The sequence below is a fragment of the Poecile atricapillus genome, chromosome Z (genome assembly GCF_030490865.1).
Source record: "Poecile atricapillus isolate bPoeAtr1 chromosome Z, bPoeAtr1.hap1, whole genome shotgun sequence".
NCBI lineage: Eukaryota > Metazoa > Chordata > Aves > Passeriformes > Paridae > Poecile > Poecile atricapillus.
This window is the reverse complement of record NC_081289.1, coordinates 104,694,290-104,720,094: the sequence shown is the minus strand read 5'-3', so window position 1 is coordinate 104,720,094 and position 25,805 is coordinate 104,694,290. Positions and strand designations below refer to the sequence as shown.

General features: G+C 37.1%; 1 protein-coding gene across 1 annotated transcript in view; it reads right to left on the bottom strand.

Moving 5' to 3' along the window:
* The window catches only part of MFSD14B (major facilitator superfamily domain containing 14B), a 31,193-nt gene extending 7,665 nt beyond the window's left edge, over positions 1-23,528 (bottom strand). The window contains exons 1-8 of the mRNA XM_058827327.1: positions 23,268-23,528; positions 11,372-11,467; positions 8,286-8,348; positions 5,923-6,050; positions 4,909-5,023; positions 3,748-3,966; positions 2,538-2,651; positions 1,915-1,986 (exon numbers count right to left, since the gene is read on the bottom strand). Of these exons, the coding sequence (XP_058683310.1) occupies positions 1,915-1,986; positions 2,538-2,651; positions 3,748-3,966; positions 4,909-5,023; positions 5,923-6,050; positions 8,286-8,348; positions 11,372-11,467; positions 23,268-23,453 (993 nt within the window). The 5' untranslated portion in view covers positions 23,454-23,528. The remainder of the gene's footprint in view (positions 1-1,914; positions 1,987-2,537; positions 2,652-3,747; positions 3,967-4,908; positions 5,024-5,922; positions 6,051-8,285; positions 8,349-11,371; positions 11,468-23,267) is intronic.
* Positions 23,529-25,805: the final 2,277 nt, after the last annotated feature.

Sequence of the window (25,805 nt, the reverse complement as noted above, 5' to 3'; positions counted from 1 at the left end):
CTGCATAAACAATAGATTTGTCCCATGACAATCAGTGAAGAAAATATGTAAACAATCCAAAAATGAAGAGATTTGAGAGACAGATAGAATGCCAGTTGCTAACCAGTGAATTAAGTAGCAAGAAAACTACTAGCCAATCGGAGTAAAATCCACTCTTTGAAAACTCTGTGAAAATAAGTGCGGTGAATAAAGAACTAGCTTTTCCTAGATGAAGTAACTGAGTCTCGTCTGCTTTATTTCAACACAGCAATGCTTCAGTAAAAATACAGACAAAAGCAACCAGGACCGCATAGCAGAATATACTTCCTCTCCTGTCTTGTGTCTCTTCCTGATTGTACTGAGTCTGGCTGAGATGGATTAATTTTCCCACAGCAGCTTTCATAGATCCGTGGGTAGCTGGAAAGGTGCTGTTAACACACCAGTGCTTCGGCTACTGCTGAGCAGTGCTGGCAGAGTATCAGTGCTGTCTCTCAACATTCCCCCCACAGTAAATTGGGAATGCATAAAGTCCTGGGAGGGGACAAAACTTGGCCAGCTGACCCAAACTGAACAAAAGGGATAACTCATCCCATATGGTATCAGCTCAGATATAAATGCTAGGGAAAGGAGGAGGAATGGGGCACTTGATATTCACAACGTTTGCCTTCCAGAGCAACTGCTATGTGTGCAGAAGCCTCACTTCACAGGAAGTGAGTTGATGGGAAGCAGAAAATAAACTTTTCACTTTGTTTGTGCATGCCTAAACTTTTGCTTTAACAAAATTGCCTTATCTCCACCTAAGAATTGTTTTTCACCTTAATTTTTCTACCCTGGCTGGCTGGGGAGTGCTGTAGCAACTTGGTGGGCACTTGGCATCCAGCCAAAGACAACTGTTAACCCTAGCTGTCTAAATGTTTCTCATTTTTAGTTTGAATGCTTCACAGAAAAAAAATACAGTAATTTTACCTTCAGGTATTCAGTTAATTCTGGAGATATCCAACATGCCAATACAAATCAGTATTTATGAAGCAAAGATTATTTCACTAAGCTGTACTCTTCAAAGAGCTCAAAAATCAATATATTTTCCTCATTTTAACACTGAAAATTATCAACCAGAAGGGAAGCCATCCTAGAGATTTTCAGTAAAAATACTGGTCTTCATAGAGGATGACTGCCAAATGTGAGTGCACACAATAGCCTCTGAACAAACCACAGCACAAAGATTAAAATAATGACTTGAATTGCTAATGAAGGCCACAACTGACACCAGTAAAACTGGTAAACATTGATGAATGTGTTGTTTACATCAAAACAGTAAGACCTTCATTCTGCTAAGAATGGCAGCAAGGTTACAACATACTCTATATGCCATTCCTCCTCTTGTTATCAGAACAGGAAGACAAATTGTATCCATAAATATACCAAAGATCGCATCATAAAAACTCTTTGATTTACAAAAGACAAAAAGGATTTGTTGAAAAATCATCTCACTGTTGCAAATTAAAAAATATGACAAGAAGATACCAAGGCCTTGCAGCTCCTCATCCTCCAAGCTGAGCCTAAGTAACCCTGGAAAGACTGGTTGTATGCAAGTTTGACAGCACGAGCCAATTGAACAGGTGAAAGTAGCATGACTTTTATTTAAAATAAGGCATTTCCCTTTCAGAATGCCTTGCATTTAGTAGAAAATTTCCTGCATAATTTTAATGATTTTAAGTCAGAGTTCCAATGAATTTACTGATCCGAGTTGAGCAGATTTTATTTTTCTGATGCCCAGATCCAGTATTTCTAAGGAAATCTGATATAAAGCAAGAAACCTACATGGACTGTATTATGAATACAACATTTAGTGAATGCAAGATACACTGGAATGTTAGAGCATGTGCAAAGTTTTTAGATTAGCTTAAATGAAGCACTATAAAGAACAAAGCTTACCTGAGCTATTATGGACAGAATGCCCACCACAGCTATAAATGCTGCAATGCTAGCAGATCCAAAGCCTATAACCTGTAGAAAAGCACAAACTGCATAAAACAAATGCCAAACACAATCCAGGGCAATTAGTAGCAGCATCTATCTTCTCAATGAAAACACTCATCCCTACTTATACAGGATCCATACAGGAAGTGTTCACTTTCAAGAATAATCCTTAACTTGACTCTTTGCCAAGAAAAGTATAAAGGAAAAAAAAAAAAAAAACAAAACCTGCCTTAAAAAGAGGATACAGAGGAAGTCATGTAGCTGGAAACTTAAGTTCTCTATCCCTCCCACAAACAAAATGGGTCTGACAAGCAAAATCCCACCTCAAGCCAGAAACTGATGTACTGAATGAGAGCAAAGGCCTGCTTGAGGTAAACACGCGCTTAAGATATTGCAGGGTTTATGCACCAGGAGTCAAGGGTTACGCAGTTTTTGGCTTAACAAAGCACCCTTCCTTTAATTTTAAAGCTTTACTTTGTCAGAAAGCAGGTGCCTGAGCAAAGTCTGTAACCAGAAAGATGTCATAGGGAATACTTATTTGAACATCCTTAGTAAGATGTGAAAACACCAACATTTACCTGTCTCAAGTACAGAAAGAAACTAGAATACTGGCCAGCCTCAGGCAGATACGAGAGCAACACTGTAATGCAGATTGGGAGAACTGTAGGATCTTTCCTAACCTTCTTCAGAGACTGTAAAACAAAAGAACAAAGCAGGTATTGAAACATTTGTACAAACGCTAATGAAAGCATAAAGAAAGAAGAAGATAGATTCCCTTTTTTTGTGCATGCTTACAAATCAAAACAATTACACATGGATACTGTTAAGCTGAACCATAAGTCACAAACAATCTCATATACAGTTTGGGGGAACCCAATTCTTTGATAAAGTTTCCATTAATATTTTTGAAGCTGTTCAGTGCCAAGTAAGAACAATTCCCCAAAACCAGCATTATATAAGGGAAATACCTAATGTCTTCTCCATAATAATCTCTATAATAATAATAATTTGTTTTGAAAGATACTAGCAAGTAATATACATTTCTTACACTTGTTCACCCATTACATTAATTACTTTAAGGAACAAATAAATTGTGGAAGACTATTTCTGCAGCTGCAGCCTTTCAAGCATGCCATTCATCTCTCAAAATTCACAAGCAGTTCACAGCAGGTCAGATCTCACGAAGAAAAATCACTCTTTCCTTTCTTAAGATACCACGGTGTAACAAAACATAAACTGAAGTGTAAGTAAACAAGTTACTACAAAGACTGCACAGTATGTTTTAGCCATTACTATATATACCTATTTAAAAAAAAAAAAAAAAAAAAAAAGAATCAGGCTTTATAGATCCATTCCCTATTAGAAAGAGATCACATATAACCAAAAGTGGAAATCAAGAGTAGGGAGAGATATTGCCCTGGTAGGGAGAGATACAAAATGAGTATATAAAACCTTAAAATATTGGCTTTTGAGGTGTAAGAATTCAGCATTTCTCTCTGCAATAAAATAGACTACCTAAGTTAGAAAATTAAAGCACTGTCCCTTTGGATGTCACACCAAACATTATTTTCAAATCCAGAATTATTTAATCCACAAAGTTTGGTTTGATTTTGGTTTTTAAATGTAGTTAGATCTCTATGGGCAAGAGCAGAGAATAGAGACTATGGTATACTGAATAGTGAAGCTACCAGTAAGGCTAAAGACTTCTCACACTTACAAACTGCAACTAATAATTATTACTTATTAATCACAAAATAGTTAATAATTACTTATTGAAGCGCATCTTACTGCAAAAGGATCTGCCTGTTCCCATGATATAGAAGATCCCCATGAAGCAGGTCTTATTTTTTCCGGCAGAGATTCTGGTACAGCTAGCAGGATGAAGCAGATGTCCACAACAGCCACCAACGTGGCCACCATTACAACCACACTATCCCCATAGCTGGCAGACAGGTATGCTCCAATGGCAGGACTAGTTACCAAACTTGCTGCAAAGGTGGCAGATACCTATGCACAACAACAGTTTACAAACTCATCAAAGTGGTTATTCTCCCATTACACAAAAATTAAGTAACTTGCTTACCACCACCACTCCTCCCCAGAAGTGTGATTTTAAAAAAACACCATTAAAAATTCAAGTAAAAAACCCCAAACCAAACTAAAAAGTGCATTAACAACATACCATTTACAACAGTAAATATGGGTCTCAAGTACAGTTTCTACAGCCTCCTTAACAGCGCACCATACTAGACAGGATTTGCAATCTAAGATGATCAGGTTTGGCTCTTACTTTCAAATGGACTAAAATCTTTATTTTGTTTTCTAATTACAAAGTGACTTGACTGAAAAAGTTGTCAGTACATTTAAATGCCTGCCTAAAAGAAGTTCAAAATTAAGGACGTCTATCAATACACCTCCAAAACCTAATACAGATATTAGGAAAGCAAACTAAGCAGGAACTATATTACCACTGAAAGGACTAGTTTGCACTAACTAAATTATTTTCCTTGTGTTTTGATTATTAAGAAAGGTCATGTCTAAGTTCTTAAAAATAGTGTTTTATACATTTTCATCCTTACTCACCATTCTGACATTAGAAAAGGCCATTCTGTACCAAGAAGTCATATGAACTAGAAGTGCAACTTACAGGTGCTGGAAAACCATTACTGGACTAAATTACTTGCATTTTCTTTAACATTTAATGTTTTGTTTGCAAAACTTAAAGACATTCTTTCTTACACATACCCTCTATGCAAGTTGTCAAATATTAATTCTGTTCCCATAAGCACACAGCACTCTGTTCACTGCTTGAACTCTAACACAGTGTCTTGACCCATGGTTCCTGTATCAACCTCTTTATATTAATCAGGAAACAAGTTGTACATCAAAATGCAAATTCAATACAAAGGTAATAATCTGACCTTTTTCCCCAAACTAAGCATATCTTACCAGTCCGTAGGCTGTAGTTCTTTCATGTTCTTGTGTTACATCAGCTACATAGGCAAATATTACAGAAAAGGTAACAGAAAAGATTCCAGATACTGAAATCATAGCGAAGTACCACCTAATAATTTAAAAGCAACAGTTAGAAAGTGTGAGCTAAGATCTCTTACTTTTTTCTTACTAATAAGCAAGTTTGTTTAAGCCTAAGAGGAGAGCTCCTTGAGAACTAACACAGAACTTTACTGGAGATGAATGAATGACTGTGCAGTCTCACTTAAATACTGGAAAACAGCATTTTAATTTTTTTTTATATTCTTCTGTTTACTTCACATCAGCCTAAAAGAAGAAGCATTCCCTTGAGGACATGGCACCTATAGAATTTTGAACTCTCAAGTTCAAGTAATGAAAAATGAACTATCTTAGAAGTAATTTCATCAGCCTGTTAAGGAATCATATATATAATTAACATATATATAATATGATATTTATCATATATACATAATGCTGTGGAAGCTGAATTCTGAATGCATTCAGAGTGTACAAAATATTCTTCTGTAATTCTTCCAAGTTTCAAAATTAATGTAAATGCAACTGAAGTCTTAACTGTAATGACTTGGTTTCAAAGTCCTAATCAAAGAGGTAAAATATCTCACCTGCAACAATTAGACTTTTCTTTAGCAAATAAATGCTAAGGTTCATTCAGCTTTAAAAACATATTTATTACTGTCAATGACCAAGGGAAAAACTTAACAGCTGATCTTAAAACAGAGTTAGACAGGATTATCAAATCAAAATGCTTTAGTTGTATGAATATAGTTCACATTCCATTATTTCTGCTTTTAGGATACACAGTTTGAATACATCTTGAACAGAAAAGCTCCAGAATAATGCAGTCGTGCCTTGAAAGGAAATCTGCTTTCTTCTTGCTTTCATCTTATTGTCCCTCTCCCATTTCCCCAAACATCTCCTCTGAATATCTGGTCTCCTGACAAGCTTGCTACTGCAGCTTGCAGCACTTACCATGGGCTTATTCGCATTAATGGAATTGGGACACAGGTGAAGAAAACTGTAAGAAGAAGAAAAGATTTTCTTCCCCAAGCATCTGAGAGAGCACCTATTAGTGGAGCACTGAGAAATGACAAAAAACCCTGTGACAGAAGAAAAACAATTAATATGTCTGTATCTACATTTCTGAGGCTCACTTTAATTACAATATAAAAAAGGAATAAAATTGAAAATTTATTTGAAACTGAACACATTAGTTGTAGATAACTGAAAATTTACACACTTTGTTCTACAGTCTAATTTTCTGTGATTTTGATATTTCATGTTTCAAATCTATTAAGCCTGAGTGAATTTAAAAAAAAAACCAATATGTTTTTCAAGATCCATTTGATTCAATATAGAAGTAATACAGACAGCAAAATCTTCTTTAAAATCTCCAAAATACAGTCAAGTTATACACAGGACATTATCTTAGCCTCTATAAAGAGGCTCAGTGCTATATTTCAAACCCAGGTTGCCCTCTAATTTGGACTGTCCTAGGAGAGAGCTTTGGGTAACATTACTGCGCTCTGAAACAAATATAACAGTTTAAATTAAATTAAACACTTACTGCTCTATACTATATACTCATCCTGTACAGTACATCTGTACAGTGCAAGAACTATGAAGATCATTTGAGCAAGCCTGGCAACTTGAGATCATGGGACACCATAATGAGATCCCCGTGGTGAAGGTCAGACTCAGTGTACAGTGTTCAGTAAAGAAAAAAATTAACTAAGGATCAAATACTAGATTTTCCAGAATTTCATGAAGTCCTAGAATCTAGGCCTCAAATCCATTTTATTACACAGGAGAATTAAAATAAGTAAAGGATTTCATGGGTTTGTTAACTGAGGAACAGCTCCTCCTAATTAGTACATTCTTCATTTATCAATCCAACATACCAAAATACCTTGGAAGTTTGCTCCAGCTAACTTTAGCCTACCTCTCTTATTCAAATATTGTCACAAGTTTAACATATGCATACAGACTGCTATACTAAGTAACTGTTCTGCCAAATCCTTACAAACAAACCTGATTTTCAACGTTTTCAGCAAGTAGATTGAGAGCAAAAGCTGTAAAGCAAGACTACCAGATCGTCAGAAATTTAAGATGTCTTACTCAGTTGAAATTAGTGTTTCTGCTCCTTAGAATCAGCTTTTAGTGCCACATAAATTAAGATGTTTTGCTATGAAAAATACTTCCCATGTTCCACAAACAAAATTCTAAAGAAAAAAGACACGGAAGTACAAGCTCCTTCTAGACTTTGATCGCTCATTTATTAGACCTGTTAGAGCAATCCAGACATTCATTACATTACTGCACTTTTCTACAGATATGCTCTGTACAAAATCTATGGGAACCCTCTATTTACTACTTTTAATACACAGTTACATTGCACTGTGAGTGAAAAACTTAAAACAGGAAGAGGAACATGAACTTTGTTTTGTATGAGAACAATGAGAAGATAACTTCCTCTTTCAGTCTGAGACAAACCAACATCCTGAGTGCACTGTGCTTTGCCAATCCACCATGAAAGACAGCAAGACAGCAAGTCTATCTTAAAGATGTTACGTTCTTACAACTAAAAGCAATGATTTAGATTTGTTATGGGACATAAAGAAAAATAATTTCTGAGTGCTATAAATTATTTAGTTATAAGTTACAGCAAGGGCTTTGCAGCGTCTCAGTACAACAGTTATCAAACAGTTATCAAAGAGAACTTTTCATTAGTTATGCTAGAAAACTCTTGCAAGCTTTTTTGTGGCCACAATTCAGCATAACCCCTGTGTGAATGTAGTGGTCTAAGTAAGCTATAAGCTGCCCTGAACATCACAGAATGTTCTAGAGTGGATGAAAAAAAAAAAAAAAAAGACCAGGAAATATAACAAACCTGATGAAAATTAGCTCTTATGCCACATTTTACATTTTAAGACAAAATCACAGTGATTGAGTTCTTCATTTTCTATCACAATGGTATCATTATGATTGCATTAATTTGTCTCTGATATAAATGATTTAACATTAGGAAGTAGACAATAAAAACCTAGCTTTATTCTCAGACAGATCCTTATCAAAATTACAATAGCCACAAGTGGTACCTATTCAAATGAGAGGAATTTAAATTTCTGAGAAAGATTCCACTTGTCTCAAGATGCTGACACTTCTGCAGTAAAACTTAAATTCAGCCCAAGAAACAACCACTACAGTAAAAAAATGGTTTAAGAATTAACTAAATTCTCAGTGGTTTGTATGTTCTTATGGAAAATGCAGGTGAGACAAGTCAAAATATGAGAACACACAGGACATTCATGTCAGAGATTTAAAAAACATCTTACCTTAACACCCTGAATAAGACCATTCATTAAAAATGTATGATGGGGAAATGTTTCATGTAAGACCTAACGGGGGAAAAAAGCAGTTTTTAACAAGGAGAGACAGGAGAGAGTTGATTCTAAGTTTAAAATTGATTTATAAAACAGGATAGCTCTATGAGAACTTGTTAAAACTATCCCAAAATAAAAACAAAAAAGAAAAAACAAACCAAAACAACACCAAAAAAAAAAAAAAACCAAACCAAACCAAAAACCCTAGAATAACCAGAACAAAAGTATCTTCTATCTCTTTTTTGTCTTCACAAGAAAAAATATGGATTTAATAGCAATTTATCAGCATAAATTCCTATACTGGCCAAGACTGTAATGCAGAGATAATTACTTTGGGACACTTTGCTTAAAAAGAGGATCAATGTAACCAAAAACCACCTCCATGCAGTAAAAATTACAATTTTTTTATGTAGTTAATTCTATAAAAAGGTTGACTCAAACACTGTCAATATTTAAGAGTGAAAATGGGATTCAGCTAACTTACATTGACAAGGAAAAAACAGTGCTATATTCACAACTGACCACACAGCAGCTATTAAATAGCAAGACAGTTAGAAACATTTCAAATTAATAAGTAGATGCTCACAAATACCAGCAAGAGTTCTGAGTGCTTAAATATAGTTACAAATTCATGTAAGGTGCTTTACCAGCAGTCTTAATTCAAGGGCAAGAATGTTAATCTATGCTAAACAGATTTACCATAAATATGCAAGAGAGTTTAGGGGCCTCACAGGTATTACCATGTTGGCTAAAAAAACTTATTGTGATGTTCAAATTGACACCAATTACAAAAGTTACTTTGTGTATACTGAGAAAGTGTCACTGAAAGTATAAGCATTTTTTTAGAAAGACTGAGATTCTCAGATCATAGGTTTAATCAAAGTGGTGGTTCTCTTACTAATTCCTGGGCAGATAATTCTCCTTATTTACATCACTTTTCACTTCTGGTATCATCTTTTGGTTAGGTATTTAAAACACTTTTTCACCTGTTAGAAAACTGATGTTATGAAATGAGGAGAAAAAAGGCCAGGATTCAAATTGCAGATCTAAAATTAGAAGTCTTCTAACTTAAAGAAAACAACAAAATGAAAAAAAAATATGAAATTCAGAGTTAAATCTAATTACTTGTGAATTGTTTTCCAGTGTTTTTTTTCTGAGTGGCAACCAGTGCTGATACTAAGTTTGAGTTTTTTTATATTCATTTATTGCTTTATAGACAAGAGAAATGCAAGTTGACAAACTGCTAGGTCAAACTGCTTTACTCAAGTTCTACCAATAGAAAGATATTCAAAATACATATATATTGAAGAGAGAACATATAATTAAGTAATTAACACTGCTTATGGTAATTTACTAATATTGGTTTAAAGTCTATAAATAAAAATAATGTCCATAAGCTTTGGGCAGTGTTTGACTAGAACAGCCTTTATGTGTTTTATAAACACTTTAAATCTTTTCTTCTCCAAGTATAGTGTCATGTAACAAACAGTACAGCTTTGCTGAGAGATGTCAAAATAAGTGAAATAGCAATTTAAAAAATGAATTTTAAATAATCTCAGCTATCAAAAATACACACAATTTATTTTCATAGAATGCAACATTTTAATTAAACTGAAAGTTGACAATGACCTACAGCATCATGAAAAAACCCACACAAAATTGAGTAACCATGAGCTTTGATCAACAGACCAGACATTTCCATTTCTGCCCCTCCTACCTGACAAACCTGCTTGAGCAAAAGTGGATAGCTGTCAATTCAAAGGCTGAACCTTGCTCATAAGATATCTCTACACTTCTTGTACTGCTGCCTCATAAGCAGGTCAATGTAAGCTACCACAGGTACATCACAAGACAGATGCAAAGTATAAACCAGACCTGAATTTATATATACCTAACAGCAGACATTCAGTGTTTGCAATGCTGATTACAAATAAAAAATATCAACTATGGACCTATTCCAACTGGAGTATACTACTGGGCAACTACTGAAGAATCCACCTAATACACAGTTGTATTAAAATTGGTGGGGGTCTGCAGATCTATAAGAATTACGATTTGCACACTTATCCTTTTAAATGAGAAGTGTCAAACTTGGGTAAATTGAAATTGAGCACTTTGGTTAAGAAAAAAAAGCAAAGAGAAATAAAAGATAAGAAAGATTACCCAGCAAGCTTCCCCATATTTTGACACTGGTAATGCAGGATGACAGGACAGTTATTTTGTGAGACAACTGCTTTGTGGAAATCTGTTAACTGTTTATGTGAACTTTTTTATTAACTTTTATTAACTTTATTAAATTAAGAAGTTCAGTGATTGTCTTCAGAAAATTTAGGCAAACACATTCCAAGAGTTATTTACATTATCTTATTTGGAGTAGGAAAAAAATTAACTCTTTCAACCACACAAAATTTTGCTTGCCATGTATTCAAAGTGGTCTCAAGTATTAGGCAATGAAAACCTGGACTAGTACACCTCCTGAGATTGCTTACAGGCAGGCCCCACTAAAACAAACGAGATCCATATCTTCAAATGAAATGCTTCATATCCTATTACCAAACACTCAACTGTTGATCTGGAAAATAACCAAAGTAGATTAAATAAGTATGAAATCCATTTCTTACATGAATGCCTCTGCATTTTACTCTACATTACATGCTGACAGAACAGTTGGCCCACAGGAGTACACATAGTTAATGAAGGATAGCATAGTTTATTCAATTGTTACAACTGGAAGACTAATTAAACTATGAAGTCTTGAAAAAGCCAGAATTTCTAGAGATACTTCAATCAATAGACTGAACTGGTGTTACTCTACAAGACAAATAAGAGTTAAAGAGGAGCACAGCAGACTTTATCTATTTTTCTTTATCCTCTAGTCTTTCAGCAGTCCAGACCTCAGCTGCTAAGACTTCTGGAATTCAGGTAATGAGATATGCATTTATGTAAAGCAAATTAAACCCCAAATCCCTAGAAATTAGCAAATTAACATACATCATACCAAAATAACAGCTGAGGAACTGTGATGAACTGATGCTTACCGTTAGCATTGGAGTTGTCAAGAGGCCCCAGGCAAAGAATTCTAGAAATATGACCACCACCGCATGGTATACGCTCGGCCGACCAATACCTTGTTGCTAAGAACGAAAAACAAATGCAGTGGTTGTACACATCCAGTTCATTACATGTGCAAATTATCTCTTGCAAACATGTTTTGAGCGTAACCACTTTTCAGCATGACCTACTAACCAAGCCCTTGGGAACAACAATAAGCCAAACAAGGGAGGAGAAATTGTTCTGTATTACAAAACAACTAAAGATCTCTAGGGAACTTGAAACAGTTTGTTCCCCGGAACACCTGCTGACTGAAAAGGATTATTGGCCCTATTCCTGACATTACCCTGCACTGCTCTCACCTCCAACATGCCTTCAGGCTTTCTGCCCCTCGAGCATTATTGACAACCCTTCCACAACAGAGTGACAAATTGTATGTCTCTCCCTTCTTCCTCCATAAGTGACAAGACACATCCACTTTACTAAGATCACAGCATTGTTTCAACAAAACTATGGTAATGTTTTTATGCTCAGAGGAGCAACAATTTTTGTATTTGAAAATGCCTAAGTATGAGAAAATAAGGAGCTGCTTATGTCATCTGTACAAATATTTTCTGTTAATTGCTGACCAGCTGATTCTATACTTGTGTCCAAAAATACAGACTGCTGACTGAGAAACTATTCTACTGGTCAACAAGTAATTCCAGAAAGAATCAGCAAACTATCAAAGTGCTCATGATTCTGTGAAACTGCTGCCATTCAAGATCAAAGAATTTGATCCCAGATGAGATTAATGAAATGGGCAGAACCCTTGGGAAAGGCATGTTTAACAAGAACTGCTGCTTGCTTGCTTGCTTCCCAAAAGAGATTTAAGCAGATGTGCTGAACAATCTAGTGGCCTTCACTGCACTGAGAGCAATGGTTGACAAGGGGGGACTGACAGATATAATTTAGATGGACTTCCGTAAAGCCTTCAACACAGCTCCATATGACACCCTTATCTCCAAAGAGGAAACACATGGATTTGAAGTGTGCACTATTTAGTGGATAAAGAACAGGCTGGATGGATGCAGCCAGTGCGTTGTGCTCAATGGCTCTGTGTCCAGGTGGAGGCTGGTGATGAGTGGTGTCCCTCAGGGCTCTAATCTGGGACCAGTGTTCTTCAGTATCTTCACTGATGACACAGGCAGAGAAACTGAGTGCAGCTTCAACAAGACTGCAGATGACACAAAGCTGTGCGGTACAGCTGACACAATAGAAGGACAGGCTGCCATCCACAGAGAAGGGGACAAGCTTGAGAATAGGGCCCACTCGTATCTCATGAAGTCTAACAGGTCTAAACGGTAAGGAGCTGCACCTGGGTCAGGGCAATCCAGACATGAACACAGACTAGGAGAAGAGAACAGCCCTGAGAAGGACTTGGGGGTTCTTGTGGATGAAACGTTGGACAAAAGACAGCAATGTGCACTCACATCCTAGAAGACCAACCACATCCAGGGCTGCATCAAAAGAGGAGTAGCCAGCAAGTGAAGGGAGGAGATTTTTGACCCTCTGTTCTGTCCTCAGGAGACCTCATCTGTAACACTGTGTCCAGCTCTGGAGCCATCAGCACAGGAAGGACATGAACCTATTATAGTGCATCCAGAGGAGACCATTAAGTTATCAGAAGGCTGGAACATCTCTCCTATGAAGACAGGCTGGGAGCGCTGGAACTGTTCAGCCTCCAAGAAGAAGGTTCCAGGGAGACCTCTGTGGCCTCTCACTGCTTGAAGGGGTCTTTTGGAAAAGAACGACTTTTAAAAAAGGAAGAGTGACTTTTTACATGGGCAGAATATGATAGGAGAAGGGGAATGCTTTTAAATGAAAAAAGGAGAGATTTAGATTAGGTATTAGGATGAAAGTACTTACTTAATAAATAGTGAGGCACTGCATCAAGTTGCCTAGAGAAGTTGTGGACATTCCATATCTGGAAGTGTTAAAAGCTACCTAGATGAGGCCCTGAGCAACTTATCTAGTGGGTGGAATCTTCTCCACTGGTGAAGAAATTACATTATTTTCAAGGTTCCTTCCAACCAAAGGCATTCAGTAATGTTTTAATTTCTGACTACCCCTTGGCATAGTAACTTTTATATAGTTTTTGTGTTCTTGCCCATCTCCTAACAACTGTCCTGCAGAAGATTTTTTTCAGTGTTTCCAGCCAATCCACCATTGCACTCCAACAGAAAAGTGCAATTTAATAATGCAGAATTCTGCTGAAGGGACACTATCCAGTGATAAATATCAACCTGACTCATTTCAGCAAGTGGAGAGCAGGGTGAACATGAAACTCAGGATCTCCCACTGAACAAGAAAGAAGTCAGCCTAGGATGAAGGTAAAGTACAGACACCTTTGGTGTTTCTCCCCTGCTCAAAAACTTTCACTCAAATTGGTATTAATCACATGTTTTGAAAATCCTTGCATTACAAGATTCATTTAAGCTGTCTATAGAAAAAAATGTGAAGAAATTCCTATTGTTTAAACAGTAAATGCATAGATCTGTAAGAATTTTTAGATAAGTCAATTTATCAAAACCTGTAGCAACAGTGTATCCTAGCTAATAACATTAAATTCATTTCCTACATTGCAGCTTGCTTCAAAGCATGAAGATTTGAAGAAAACAGTTCTCTTTCTCCTGGGAAACAATATAATATCATAGATCAAAGACTACCTCTGGAAGGCTAATAACTTTCAAGTATTATTAACATTTCTCCATACATTACCATGCAAGTTTTAATTTCTAAATAGCAAAGATTCCAAAGGCTATGAGAGTAAAAAAAAAAAAAAAAAACACCAAAAAAAACCTCCTTCATATAAGAACTCTTTAAGTACTTCTAAGATAACAGAATAACAATTTCATTAATTTTTTTTTGCCAAGATGCCTGTTGGTCAGATTAGCACTTAACACTAATTATACGGAAATCTGAAGACTCCTTCCACAGCAGTTTCCTCTGAAAAAAGCAGATTTTACAGTAGAGTAAGTAAGGGACTCCCCAGACCTTCCCCTACCTCTACTTCCCTCATAACTTTATATCACTAAGTGTGTTGCTGCATCATAAATATCTGGTCTGCATTTAGCAAACATTTCTAATGCCATAAAATATGAAGTTTTGTTAATAATGTTTTTATTACATGCAAACTTGATCTGAGATTTATATGGTTTAGCAGAAAGATGATGTACATACATACTCAAAGACATGCATGGAGATTAAAATAGTCTGCAAACAATTTCTGGCAGTATCATGCAGCTTAAAGTTAGCTGCACTGACCTACTAAAAAAACCAGAAAACACCACAGCCTTTTGGATTTATGCCATGACCTGGAAAACTGGAATTCAGATCCTGAAAGGAACATGTACCTGTTAAAACTAAGACAGGTTTGAAGCATTCTATGTCAAATGTACTAACACTACCAATCTGTGATCCACATTGACTGCAGTTGACGATTTTCAATTTTCTTTACAGTGTCCTAAATCCCTAGATTAATTAAAAATCTTGTGCTAAAGGCTGCTTTGGAAAACTCAGATCATGAAAACAGGACAAGTCACTGACATTATCATATGGACTGATAAAGACAGTTAATTCTGTACTTCCCAAAAATTCCACCACAGAAGCTCCCAGTTTTTAATCAAGCATCACCTATTTTTTAAGAAAAAAAAATAATTTATGATTGATCATGTACACAGCCTGGTCCACAGAATAAAAAAAAGCAATGAAAACTCTTTACTTGGCTCAAAATCAAGGAGTCTTCTAAAAACACTTCACACATGCCTTTATCATAAAGCTGTATCAGAACTACTGGGCAAGGTTCATTTCTGCATTGAGAAAATATCCTGCAACAAAACTCCATGCAATTTACACAAAGTACTTTGAGTATGCAAAAAATTTTTATAAACCTTGAAACACAAGGACCTTTAGGCTTCTTGAATAAACAATATGGGAACAACTTACCAAATTCCTTATGATTAAAAAGATTTTAAAAGGATTTCAGAAATAGTGCAGATATGGTCAACATACAAGCTGCTTGCCTCGTTCACTGCCCTCAAAAGTGGCAGTGCCATAAGTAAGTGCCCTCAGGAAAGCCTTAAAATTGTTATGGGCTGATGTCCTACTCACATGGATCACCTTCATGTGACAGACCTGTGTGTGGGCTGAGAAACTATGTATCAACCCTGCAACTGTCTTCAAATGCAGCTGTTTGTCAAGGTTTTATACTTGCACAATCATTAATAAGCAAAACATTACTTCATCTCAAATGCTTAACAATACAAGTTTGAGGCCATCATTGTAAAATCTGAAGTCCTAAGAATTCTAGCAAAACATCTGTTATGTCCCCAGTTTTACACTTCTGCTCCTTCAATGCCTCTTTCCACTGCCCAATTCTTAAAAAAACCAACAAAAAAAAAAAACCACCATTTTTTTCTTCTGCCTTTCTTGGAGTCAGAATAAATCCAAAAGTTAATTTGAAGGAAAAAAACTGGGGTAACTACTGGGAGGCAGTAGATTTTTTTTTTTTTTTTTAAAGCAAAACAGCTGTTGAATATTAATAAATCCAAGAAAGAATGTCAAATGATAAATCCAGCTGGTAATAATCGCTCATAGAAAAGGAGGGAAACACATTCTAGTATTAGTAAGAGTACCTTATCTAAGACATTCTGAAGAACAGCTAGTACAATTTACCCTAAAATATTCCACAGCAAAATGCAATCTTATAGCCAGTCCCAGATCTGCAGAGCAAACCAAGAGCAGGCAGTATTTCTTATTCGTACCGTTTTTAGGTAACTATTTATCTGTTAATTCTATAAATTCTATATTATATAAATTCTATATTATATAAATTCTATATTATATAAATCTATAATGTAATAATTAAAATTGTCTGAATGTCTGAAAAAGCACCTTAACATCAACTTCAAGCATGCCTAACTGTTTATTTCTTTAAAGAAATATGCTTTTTTGAGAACAAAATCACTTCTCACTGTTCAAATCCTCAAGTCTTCCAGAGCACCTTTTCAAAATTTTCCTATTTTGATGAGGGTCACACAGTCCTGATAGGTAAATTAAGCAAAAGATTCAATTGGATAAATACAGCAGGCTTTTTTTCCTCCCATAAGGGTGAAGCTGCAGAGCAGGACATGAAGGGTTTGTTTCATTATCCTACTGGAACAGCCCTAGGCAACCGCCACAGGCCTCACAGCTGATCCTGTCCTGAAGAGGAAGGTATCTCCCTAAAGTACCTTTCCAGTCACATAATCCTATTATCTTTCAGGCAGATAACAACCAAACTCAAAATGAACCCTCTGAACTGACAAACCACAGGAACTCGCCTTTGTCCCCCTACACCATCCTGTGGGAAATTCCTTCCCACCAGGCACTAGTGTATCTTAGGAGAGCCTGCTAGCTGCTTGTTCTACTTGCAGTACAGACATACCTTTGCAAAGAGCACTCACTGTCCTACATGTAAAACAACATTAAAATGAATTTGTATGAATTTTGTTACCTTTTAAGTGCCTACAGAAAAATTTTTCCCTGCAAAAATTAACTGATTAAAAGTTATTTTTCGTACTACCACCTGCACTGCAGTCCACTACGTCCACTCTGATATTTCCAAGAAACAAAAGAACTGAATTAACGGAATCAGTACACTGATTCTCCAAGAAACATGCTTTCATGTATGAATCATTCAGATCTTGGAGTTCATGACAAATTATAAAATTAATTCCCTTTACACAATGATCTTCATTATTTCATTAGTTCATAGTTTCATTTTCTTCACTATTTCATTAGTTTCCCAAAAAATATAACCATTTCAAATGCCAACTTTTCCTGGTATGTCTCACTACAAGACTATTTAATCATTATAGCTTATTCTTGCACAATCAATCTTTCTTCATGCTACGTTCTCTTTCTTCTACACATATTACCCAGGTAGCTCTCTGGGGATACTGCATTTTTATCTCTTTCTAGTGACTATTTTAATTTTCAAACAGAAGCATTTTGGATCCATCTTAATTCCAGCTGCTGACCACAAATGCTGTTTACTGGAACTGGCAAAAATTCAGTGTAAAAATACTTAGAACAAAGGTGAAAGTGCTTTCCAATCCAGTACAGCATTTTACATATGCCTTGTGAGCTGCAATATAAATCATAACTAATTCAGATTATACATTGTCCAAACTTGTATTTCAGTTGCAAAACAAACACCTTAAGCAGATCTGTATCTGGACTGGAAGATCATGACACTTTCTCAACAGAAAGCTAGGCTGAATCATATTGCCCAGGCCTAGAGTATCAGAACAACAATTCATTCAAAATAGAAAATTTTCCAAGGAGAAATTGAGCCTTAAAAAGTTCCTGGAGTTCTTCAAAGCAAATGTACAGAGAAGGAAAATCACATCAATAACCCTTCTGAAAATTAAGTAAACATACTCAAAGATGCTCACTAAAGGCTCTTAAAGCAAGCAAACTCCTCACAGGAATTGAAAAGAAAGTAAACAAACAAACCAACACACACACACACAAAAAAATTTTAAAAAAACCAACCCAAAAAAGCCCCCAAAACACACACAAAAATAACCCAACAACTTAAACAAATAAACCCACTGCAATCTGTTCATGCAGCACAGCAACATTACCAGATGACTCCTACTCCTCTGTCCTAGTACCTGTGTTGTTTAACACATTCAGAAGTGAGCTGTAAAAAAGGATGAAAGTGAAATGACAAAGTTCATTGATGACAAAACGCAACTCACTTTGGAAGAGTTATAGGGCAACAGTAAAGAACAACAAAAGTTCATGGACTCTGTAGAACAAATTAAACAATATATTGAAAATAATGTATATAAATTTAAATATACATTATGCAAACAAGAAGAAATAATTTTAATTCCACATATAGGATGATTACAACACAGGAATGTGATCCAGGAAAAAAAGAGCTAAATGAAAGAAATTAGTCTAGCATTCAGCAGTGGCTTACTAAAGCACATTCAAAAGAATATGTTATATTTTATTATATGATTATATTATATTATTATATTATATTATTATATTATATTATTATATTATATTGTATTATATTATTATTATATTACTCTATTCTATTCTATTACATTACTGCATTAACATGTGATGTGCCTGCCTTACTAATCCTCCTCTTCTGATGTTCTGACCATTTTTATTAGCTCTGCATAAAGATCCTCTTCTTATCCCATGACTGTTTCATTCAGAAGCTTTAAGCAATATGCATTGTTGCATACAGAAGCACAAGAGGCCCACAGAAATAAAAATAACACTACCAAAGGTACAGAGGAATGCTGAAGCATCTTCCTCAAAACCGCAATAAAAATATCTGCAGAAAGATACAAATGGGATTCATTGAACTGGGAGTGACATGAAGGGTATTAAGAAAAATTTGCCACTACCTCCTTATATTAAAATACAAGAAAATAAGTGGCACTTCACACAATCTATTCTTGAGGTCTAAAATGTCTTGCCATATTGTATTTCCTGCTGGGAACACATCCCTGTTTAAGCTTAGACTGGACAAGTTTAGAAGCAGGCATCTTCTAAGGCATGCAAAGCATGAAGACCATTTCTGGTTCAGTCTTCATGACTGAAGCCATTGAGGTAGGAAGTCAAGCCAAGAAAACAATGCCATACATCCTGCTACATTCTGAAAGCACCAGTATGTACAGTAACTCACTGCTTAATTAAACTACTTTGTACAGAAATAACATATAACCAGCATATTACACTACAGCAAGTTGGAAGCCAACTTATCTGTTTAAGTTTTCTTTGTAAAACTTAGAAATACATAGAACACTGAGAAACTCCTCTAAAAACCCCTGGCTGCTTAGTTAATACATGCTTCTCCATGGGGCAGATAGTTACTATTGTAACTACTACTGTCCAGTAGGCTACGTTTGGATCTTCATAACTAATCACATAGCTATGACTTATAATTTAAGTTTTTACTGCCCTAGCCTACAGTACGTCTCTGTCTCTCTTTGTTTCTTAAAATGCTAATCCATCACAGTCTCTTGGAACACATCATCCACACTGATAGAACCTGGGGCATCAGTGAAAGTAGATTTGTAACAGCAGAAGTGCCCTCTCAGCAAAAATATAAACCAGAGTGATTTGCTTCTAAACAGAACAGCTGAACATTCCTGCTAACAGTTCAGACTGTTAATGTAAGTTTAACAGGATGGGAAGATTCAGACTGACATTGGCAGTCTTGAGAAGGCAATATTCTTCATCTCTAATTATTCAGATTTAACAGCAAAAATACCCTGTGTGGGAGAAAACAGTGCTCCACAAAGGATTAAACACCCAAACTGACAAATGAACAATGTTTTTACCACCTACAGTACAACTGAAATTCTAAAAGCAAGAAATTTAAGAAACCAGCTTACTGAATTCACTAACCTGACCTGTTTCACTAAAGTCTCATAACACTAAATCATGCAGCCTTAGTTTTACTGTGCTGTATTCTTTATGGAGTATAAAAAAGAAAAATCCTAACACTGAGGACAAGAACATGTAATTTTGGGGTACATACAGTTGTGCTTCACTGTGTAGGATATTTTAAATAATAAAGGCTGTTAAACTTCCACGATCTACAGCTCAGAATGTTTCTATTATCTTTCCAAAATATATAAAAGTCTTTGCCTTGATAATACCTGAGGTGTTTTACAGTGTCCAAAAACATGAAACTAACAACTGATTAATTCCATTCTCTATTTAGGATTTCTCCCACAAAAGCACTTTAATTAGACAGTATGACACTGTATTTTGCTGAAAAAGTTCCTTAGTGTGACATTTTACCGACAATAGGTTGCACAGAAATGAAGTGCACAGTGCAAATATTCTGAATGCCATGCTAAGTTTTTACTAGCAATATTCATATTCATGCATTCAGATGTAACAAGATTGCACAACAGTTAACAAAATGTCCCATGGTATCATTTACTTAAATTTCTGAGGCTCACTGAAGTCACGGTAATACAGCCAAGAAAAATTATTTCATTCCACTGGAATTCAGTTAACCATACTATTATTGTTCTTATTAATTTTGAGGCAGTAATTCTATTCATAAGAAGTCATTTGTTTAGCATTTGTATTTCAGCTCTTTGATTCGGTGAAGCCAGTGTATTCAACAAGGCGAAGTTAGTTACAGCTATATCAAAAACCAGAACCTTCTTACATCCAAGCTGGAGGGGTAAAAAGAGAAAGCCTTGCACAACCTGACAGACTTGGTCATATTCTTCCACTTTGCTTCAATGATCTGATGTGAGGAAAGAGTAAAAATAAAAATGAAAAATTAAGACATTCTTCACAGACCAAAGAAGCAGCTCACAAAAATTTCACTTCTGCATTTTTTTCTTCAGCAGCAGTCCAAGCAACGAGCTTCCTCTTCCAAATGTCAGGGGTATCCCACTGATATCAAACAGATCTCTGCAACTACATCTAAAGCCATGATCTGGCCCCTCATATTTTATTATGAATAAGCTCTTTCAATAAAGTCTAGGCAGAGAGAGTTGTAGCAATATGACAACCACGTGAGAATCACAGGGAGGCGCAGGAACTGCAATTACAAAACAGGCTGTTCAGTTAGGAACAGATGCAGACCCTAGCATGATATAACTGCACTTATGAGATAAGGCTAGAGCCCCATGCCATTCTGTCTTGTACGAGATGCTTCTGAGGAATACAAAGTCCTCCAAGGCCATAACTAAGAGGGAAGGAACAAAAAAATACACTCAGAAACACAAACTTCAGATCATTTTACAAAATTAAGGATTCATGTCACTTTGAAGCTAAATTTTCAAACTTACAGAACAGCATATATTAAGTACTTAAAAGCACTTTTTAAACACTTAATCTAACGTTACCAAACATTACATGTATTAATAAAAAAAACAGGTTAGCACCTTTTTCAGTTATGGATTTAATTTCCATTTCAGTTTTACTTTTCAAAATTAGAGAAAGAAAACAGTTTTTTGATTTCTTTTTAAATTTCCCTATATGTATCTTCCATTTCCTAGCCTCTGTTCATACATCAAAAAATTCAGCTGTTTTTCTTCTATATAGTGAGACCAATCCTCTGTATCTTTCACCATATCTTCTGAGTTGATAAAACTGAACCCTTCTCTTTCTTAACTAACAGTACTTTAAAACATTAACTTTTCAAAACTCTTTCAGAGATATTTTTGTAGTCTGACTTCAGATTGAGTTACTGCATCCCACATACACTAGACTCTTTAATGGGAACTGCTGTACACGAACCTGGAATAGCAATTCTACCATACAGCAGACATCAGCTGAAGAGTCCATCCAATCTGCTTTTTGGAGGACATAACCATTTCTAAAAGACAACCAAAAGGCTCAAATACAGAAGTGATACGGTATAAGAAGTGTGAAGCAGTCATTTTGGAATTAATTTACATAAAAATATTACTTTACTAATTAATTCCAAGGAACAACATTTTTCTACATCTTTAAAGTACCTTAAAATCTTCATCAAATACAAGTAAGGTAGAAAGAATGTACGTACATCAAACAAATGGTTTCAAGATTTTTTTTTAATATTCTTCATCTCTAGCCATGATATCACATTAATGCTACACTGTTGATGTTCAGCTAAAAATACTTCTTCACCCTCACATAAAACAGCACACTATCTCTGATAACAGAGATGCTTATCTGTGGGTGGACATGTAACACACAAAGGAGATGCTGGCTCCCTGACACAAACCTAGCATTGTTTTAGAACTTTTGGCATATGCAGTGCTTTCAGCATACCCAATTTTGTGAGTAAACTAATATTAAATTATTCAGGTACACATGAACATAAATATACCCCAAGAAAATTTATTAACAGCTTGCAATTCAGACACAAAAAAAAAAAAAAAATTATGTGATTTCAACTTGCCAAAAAAGATTCAGCGCAGTAAGGCATTGCCTTGTTCTGCACCTGTACCCCTTCAAAAACTGTCAGTGCCAGGATCACCCATTTCATTATTTTGTGTCTTCCACGGGTTCTTCTACTCCGTCTTGATCTCCGGGCTAACTCCAACAACACAGGATGGGTTATATCGCCTCAGCCAGTATCCTGCCTGAAACAAGTCACCTGTCATCTACTGCAGAAAGCTCAAGGGATGCGACCTCTGATCTGGTTTTAAGGCACCTTGTGAGCACACTAATGTGCTGAGGGAAAGGATTAAGCCTTTTTCTGCAGAAAGCAATTACGCAGCGCTACCACATTTATAAACGTAACTTTGCAGCGAGCTAGCGCACGGATCACTCACTCCCTTCCAGCTCCTTTTTTTGCACAACACGATCTCACTGCTTTAGTGTGAACAGACGAAACAGAAAGCACAGCAACTTATAAAAATTGCATACGGTAACGCCGTGGGTTAGGTTCAACAAGAAGCACCTCCAAGAGCTCCTAAGGAAAACTTAAGTTTTACCCTCCTGGCACCTAGGATTCATACACTTTAAAAGAAAACTTATTTACAGCCACCTGCTCATAGGTGCGGTTACTCAGGTTACTCCGCCCGGGACAAACTCGAACATACCGGGGTTGTCAGGGACGGGCAGGGCAGGGCCGACCCGAAGAACCCGCCGCACCCCAACTTCCATAAGGCACCCGGGGCAGGACACTCCAGGAAACATCTCGGCGGGCAGCTGTGGAGGAGCAACCCCTCACGGGCGGGCCGGGCACTGCTACCCACGGGCAGCCCGGCCCAGCCCGCAACGCACGGCCGCCCTCAGGGCTGGCAGGATCCGCACGCAGCCGCCGCCGCCACTTCCATGAAGCCCCCGCTCCCATCCGGCACTCACCACGCCACAGCCGCCCGCCGTCAGGCCGATCCTCTTCACCAGCATGATGCAGCCGCCCCACCTGGCGCCGCCGCCGCCCTCCCACGACGGCTGCAACGACGACAACGGAGGCAGCGGCGGCTCCTCCTTCTCCTTTGCAACCCGGTCCCGGGCTGGCGGCGGCTCCGGCTCCGGCTCGGGGCTCATGTCGCTCCCACCATGACCGCTCCCGGAGCGGCCGGGCCGGACCGGGCCGCCGGCGGCTGCAGCGGCCGCCTCCACCGGGCTCACGTGACTGCGCGGCCCCGCCCTCCTCGCGCCCAACCGCCCCCGCCCCTGAGGCGGGTTCCCGGGGGGGCGCGCGTGGTAGCAGTCTTCCCTCCGGGAATCGGGGGTCATTGAGGTTGGAAAGGGCTTCTGGGGTCATCGAGTCTAACCTACGACCGAACACCACCTTGTTACCTAGACCATGGTACTGAGTGCCACACACAGTCCTTAAAGACTTTCAGGGTTACTGACTCCACCACGCCCTGGGGAGCCCATTCCAATCTCTAGTCACCCCTTCTGTGAAGAATTCTTCCTAATGTCCAACCTTTCCTGATGTAAACCTTTACCGGCACACTTAAGCCTGTGTCCTCTTGTCCTGCCAGGGAAAGATGACGACCCCCACCTGGCTACGCCCTCCTGTCAGGCGATTGTTTAGAGTGATAAGGTCTCTCATTCTCCTTTTCTCCAGGCTAAACACCCCCACCTCCCTCAGCCATTACTTGTGCTCCAGACTCTTCACCAGCTGTGTTGCTCTTCTCTGGACATGCACCATCACCTCAACATGCTTGAATTGATGGGCCCAGAACGGGATTCAAGGTGCGGCCTTACCAGTGTTGAGTACAGGGACAGTCATTGTCCTGGTCCTGCTGAACACACTCCTACTGATCCACAAGGTGAATGTTTTCCAGACTAGCATTCTGTGTGTCTCAGGTAAACCTTTCTGAAGCCCTTGGTACTTTGTCATCCGGCAGATGTAACGGCAGGCTCAGTTTTCTCTCACTGAAGTACTGCAAGACCAGCTGATTGTTGTTAGCAGTGCCCTAGGTTCATCACTAGGAGCAGAACTGGTTATCTCCAGTGCCACTAGGTGTGCACTGTTAAACAGGGTGCTTTGAGGCAGCATGGTGCTGACAGTGAAGGTTGTAGCTACTGCCAGACCCTGGAACATCAATATAGCCAACCAGTCGCCCATTTGGAATAAGCTCTGAACCCAGGAGCACAAAACATCCCCACATGGCCAGCACCATGAAACTTCTATATCGTGCAGAAGGATATGAAGTACCACATTCTTCCATCTGGATATGCTACAGGAGTCAAGCTGCTACTTTTCCTCAACTGGTTCCTCAACTGTTCTCTGCTAAGTACAGGTTACGGGATCAAAATTTTCAGTTTGCTAGAACAATAAAGGTTAATTTAAAATGCTGTTAGCTGTATGTCTGTTTTGTCAGAGTATAACAAACTATATATCTCCTAAATATAGTGCATTGTGAAATTGGTCTTCTATGCTTCATTATCCAGTGATTTAACAAACATGCTTTTCTATCGAACTACTGTGCATTGACTTAAAAACTTTTATTTACATGAATGTCTTTTAAAGCACTATTTTGTTTAAAGACATCACCATTTTAGGAGGAACACTGGTTACTGTAAAGTAAATGGATACGCCAAATTATATTCCTTATTATATAGGGATTAGCAGATTAATATATATTCCTTATATTTCCTTGCCAGCCCAAGCCAATTTGTGTAGAATTTCATGGTTGCTTTCCACTTTTTTTTTGTTCCAGTAGCCTAGAAGCTGTTACAAAACGTTTCATTTCTTCAAAAATAGTCACCATGAAATATTGTAATATTTTTGCTCTTTTCAAGACTTAACCATTTTTCTACTAACTTGAAAGGCAAGGGACTTTATCCTGTACAGTTCCCAGTGTTTGGTTTTGTTGTTGGTTTGTTTTGTTTGGGTTTTTTTTTTCAATTAACAGGCTTCCAAAGGATGAGAATGTTTTTTATTCAGATTCCTCAGTCAGAAAGGTACAAATTTAAGCTTGATGTATCAGCCAGAAACCTGTCTACCACTTGAAGTTCACGTAAAATGTATTACTTTAATTCATCATTGTATTTTGAAAATTTCGCCATTAAAATATTTACATATATTTTATGTAAATATTTTAAAATAATATATAATAAAATATAAGTAATAAAACTGAAGTGTTTAATCCACTTCATATACAAATCAATATCAAATGATCATCTGTAATGGCTATGGATATGGGCTCAACAGACCACTACTTTATGTCCTTGTTACATACAGAATTTAAAGTTAGAACAATTTTGTTGACATGCTGAGCTACATATAGGAGCTGGTTATCCATATAAGTGGAAACAAAACAAAGGAATAAATACTCAGTTTATGAAGTGTTGTCACTAGTACGGTTCCTCTCACTTCTGTGCTCTTTGTTTTTTAGAGTATTCTTAGCAATATTTTTAAGCTATCTGGAGGGGATATTAATA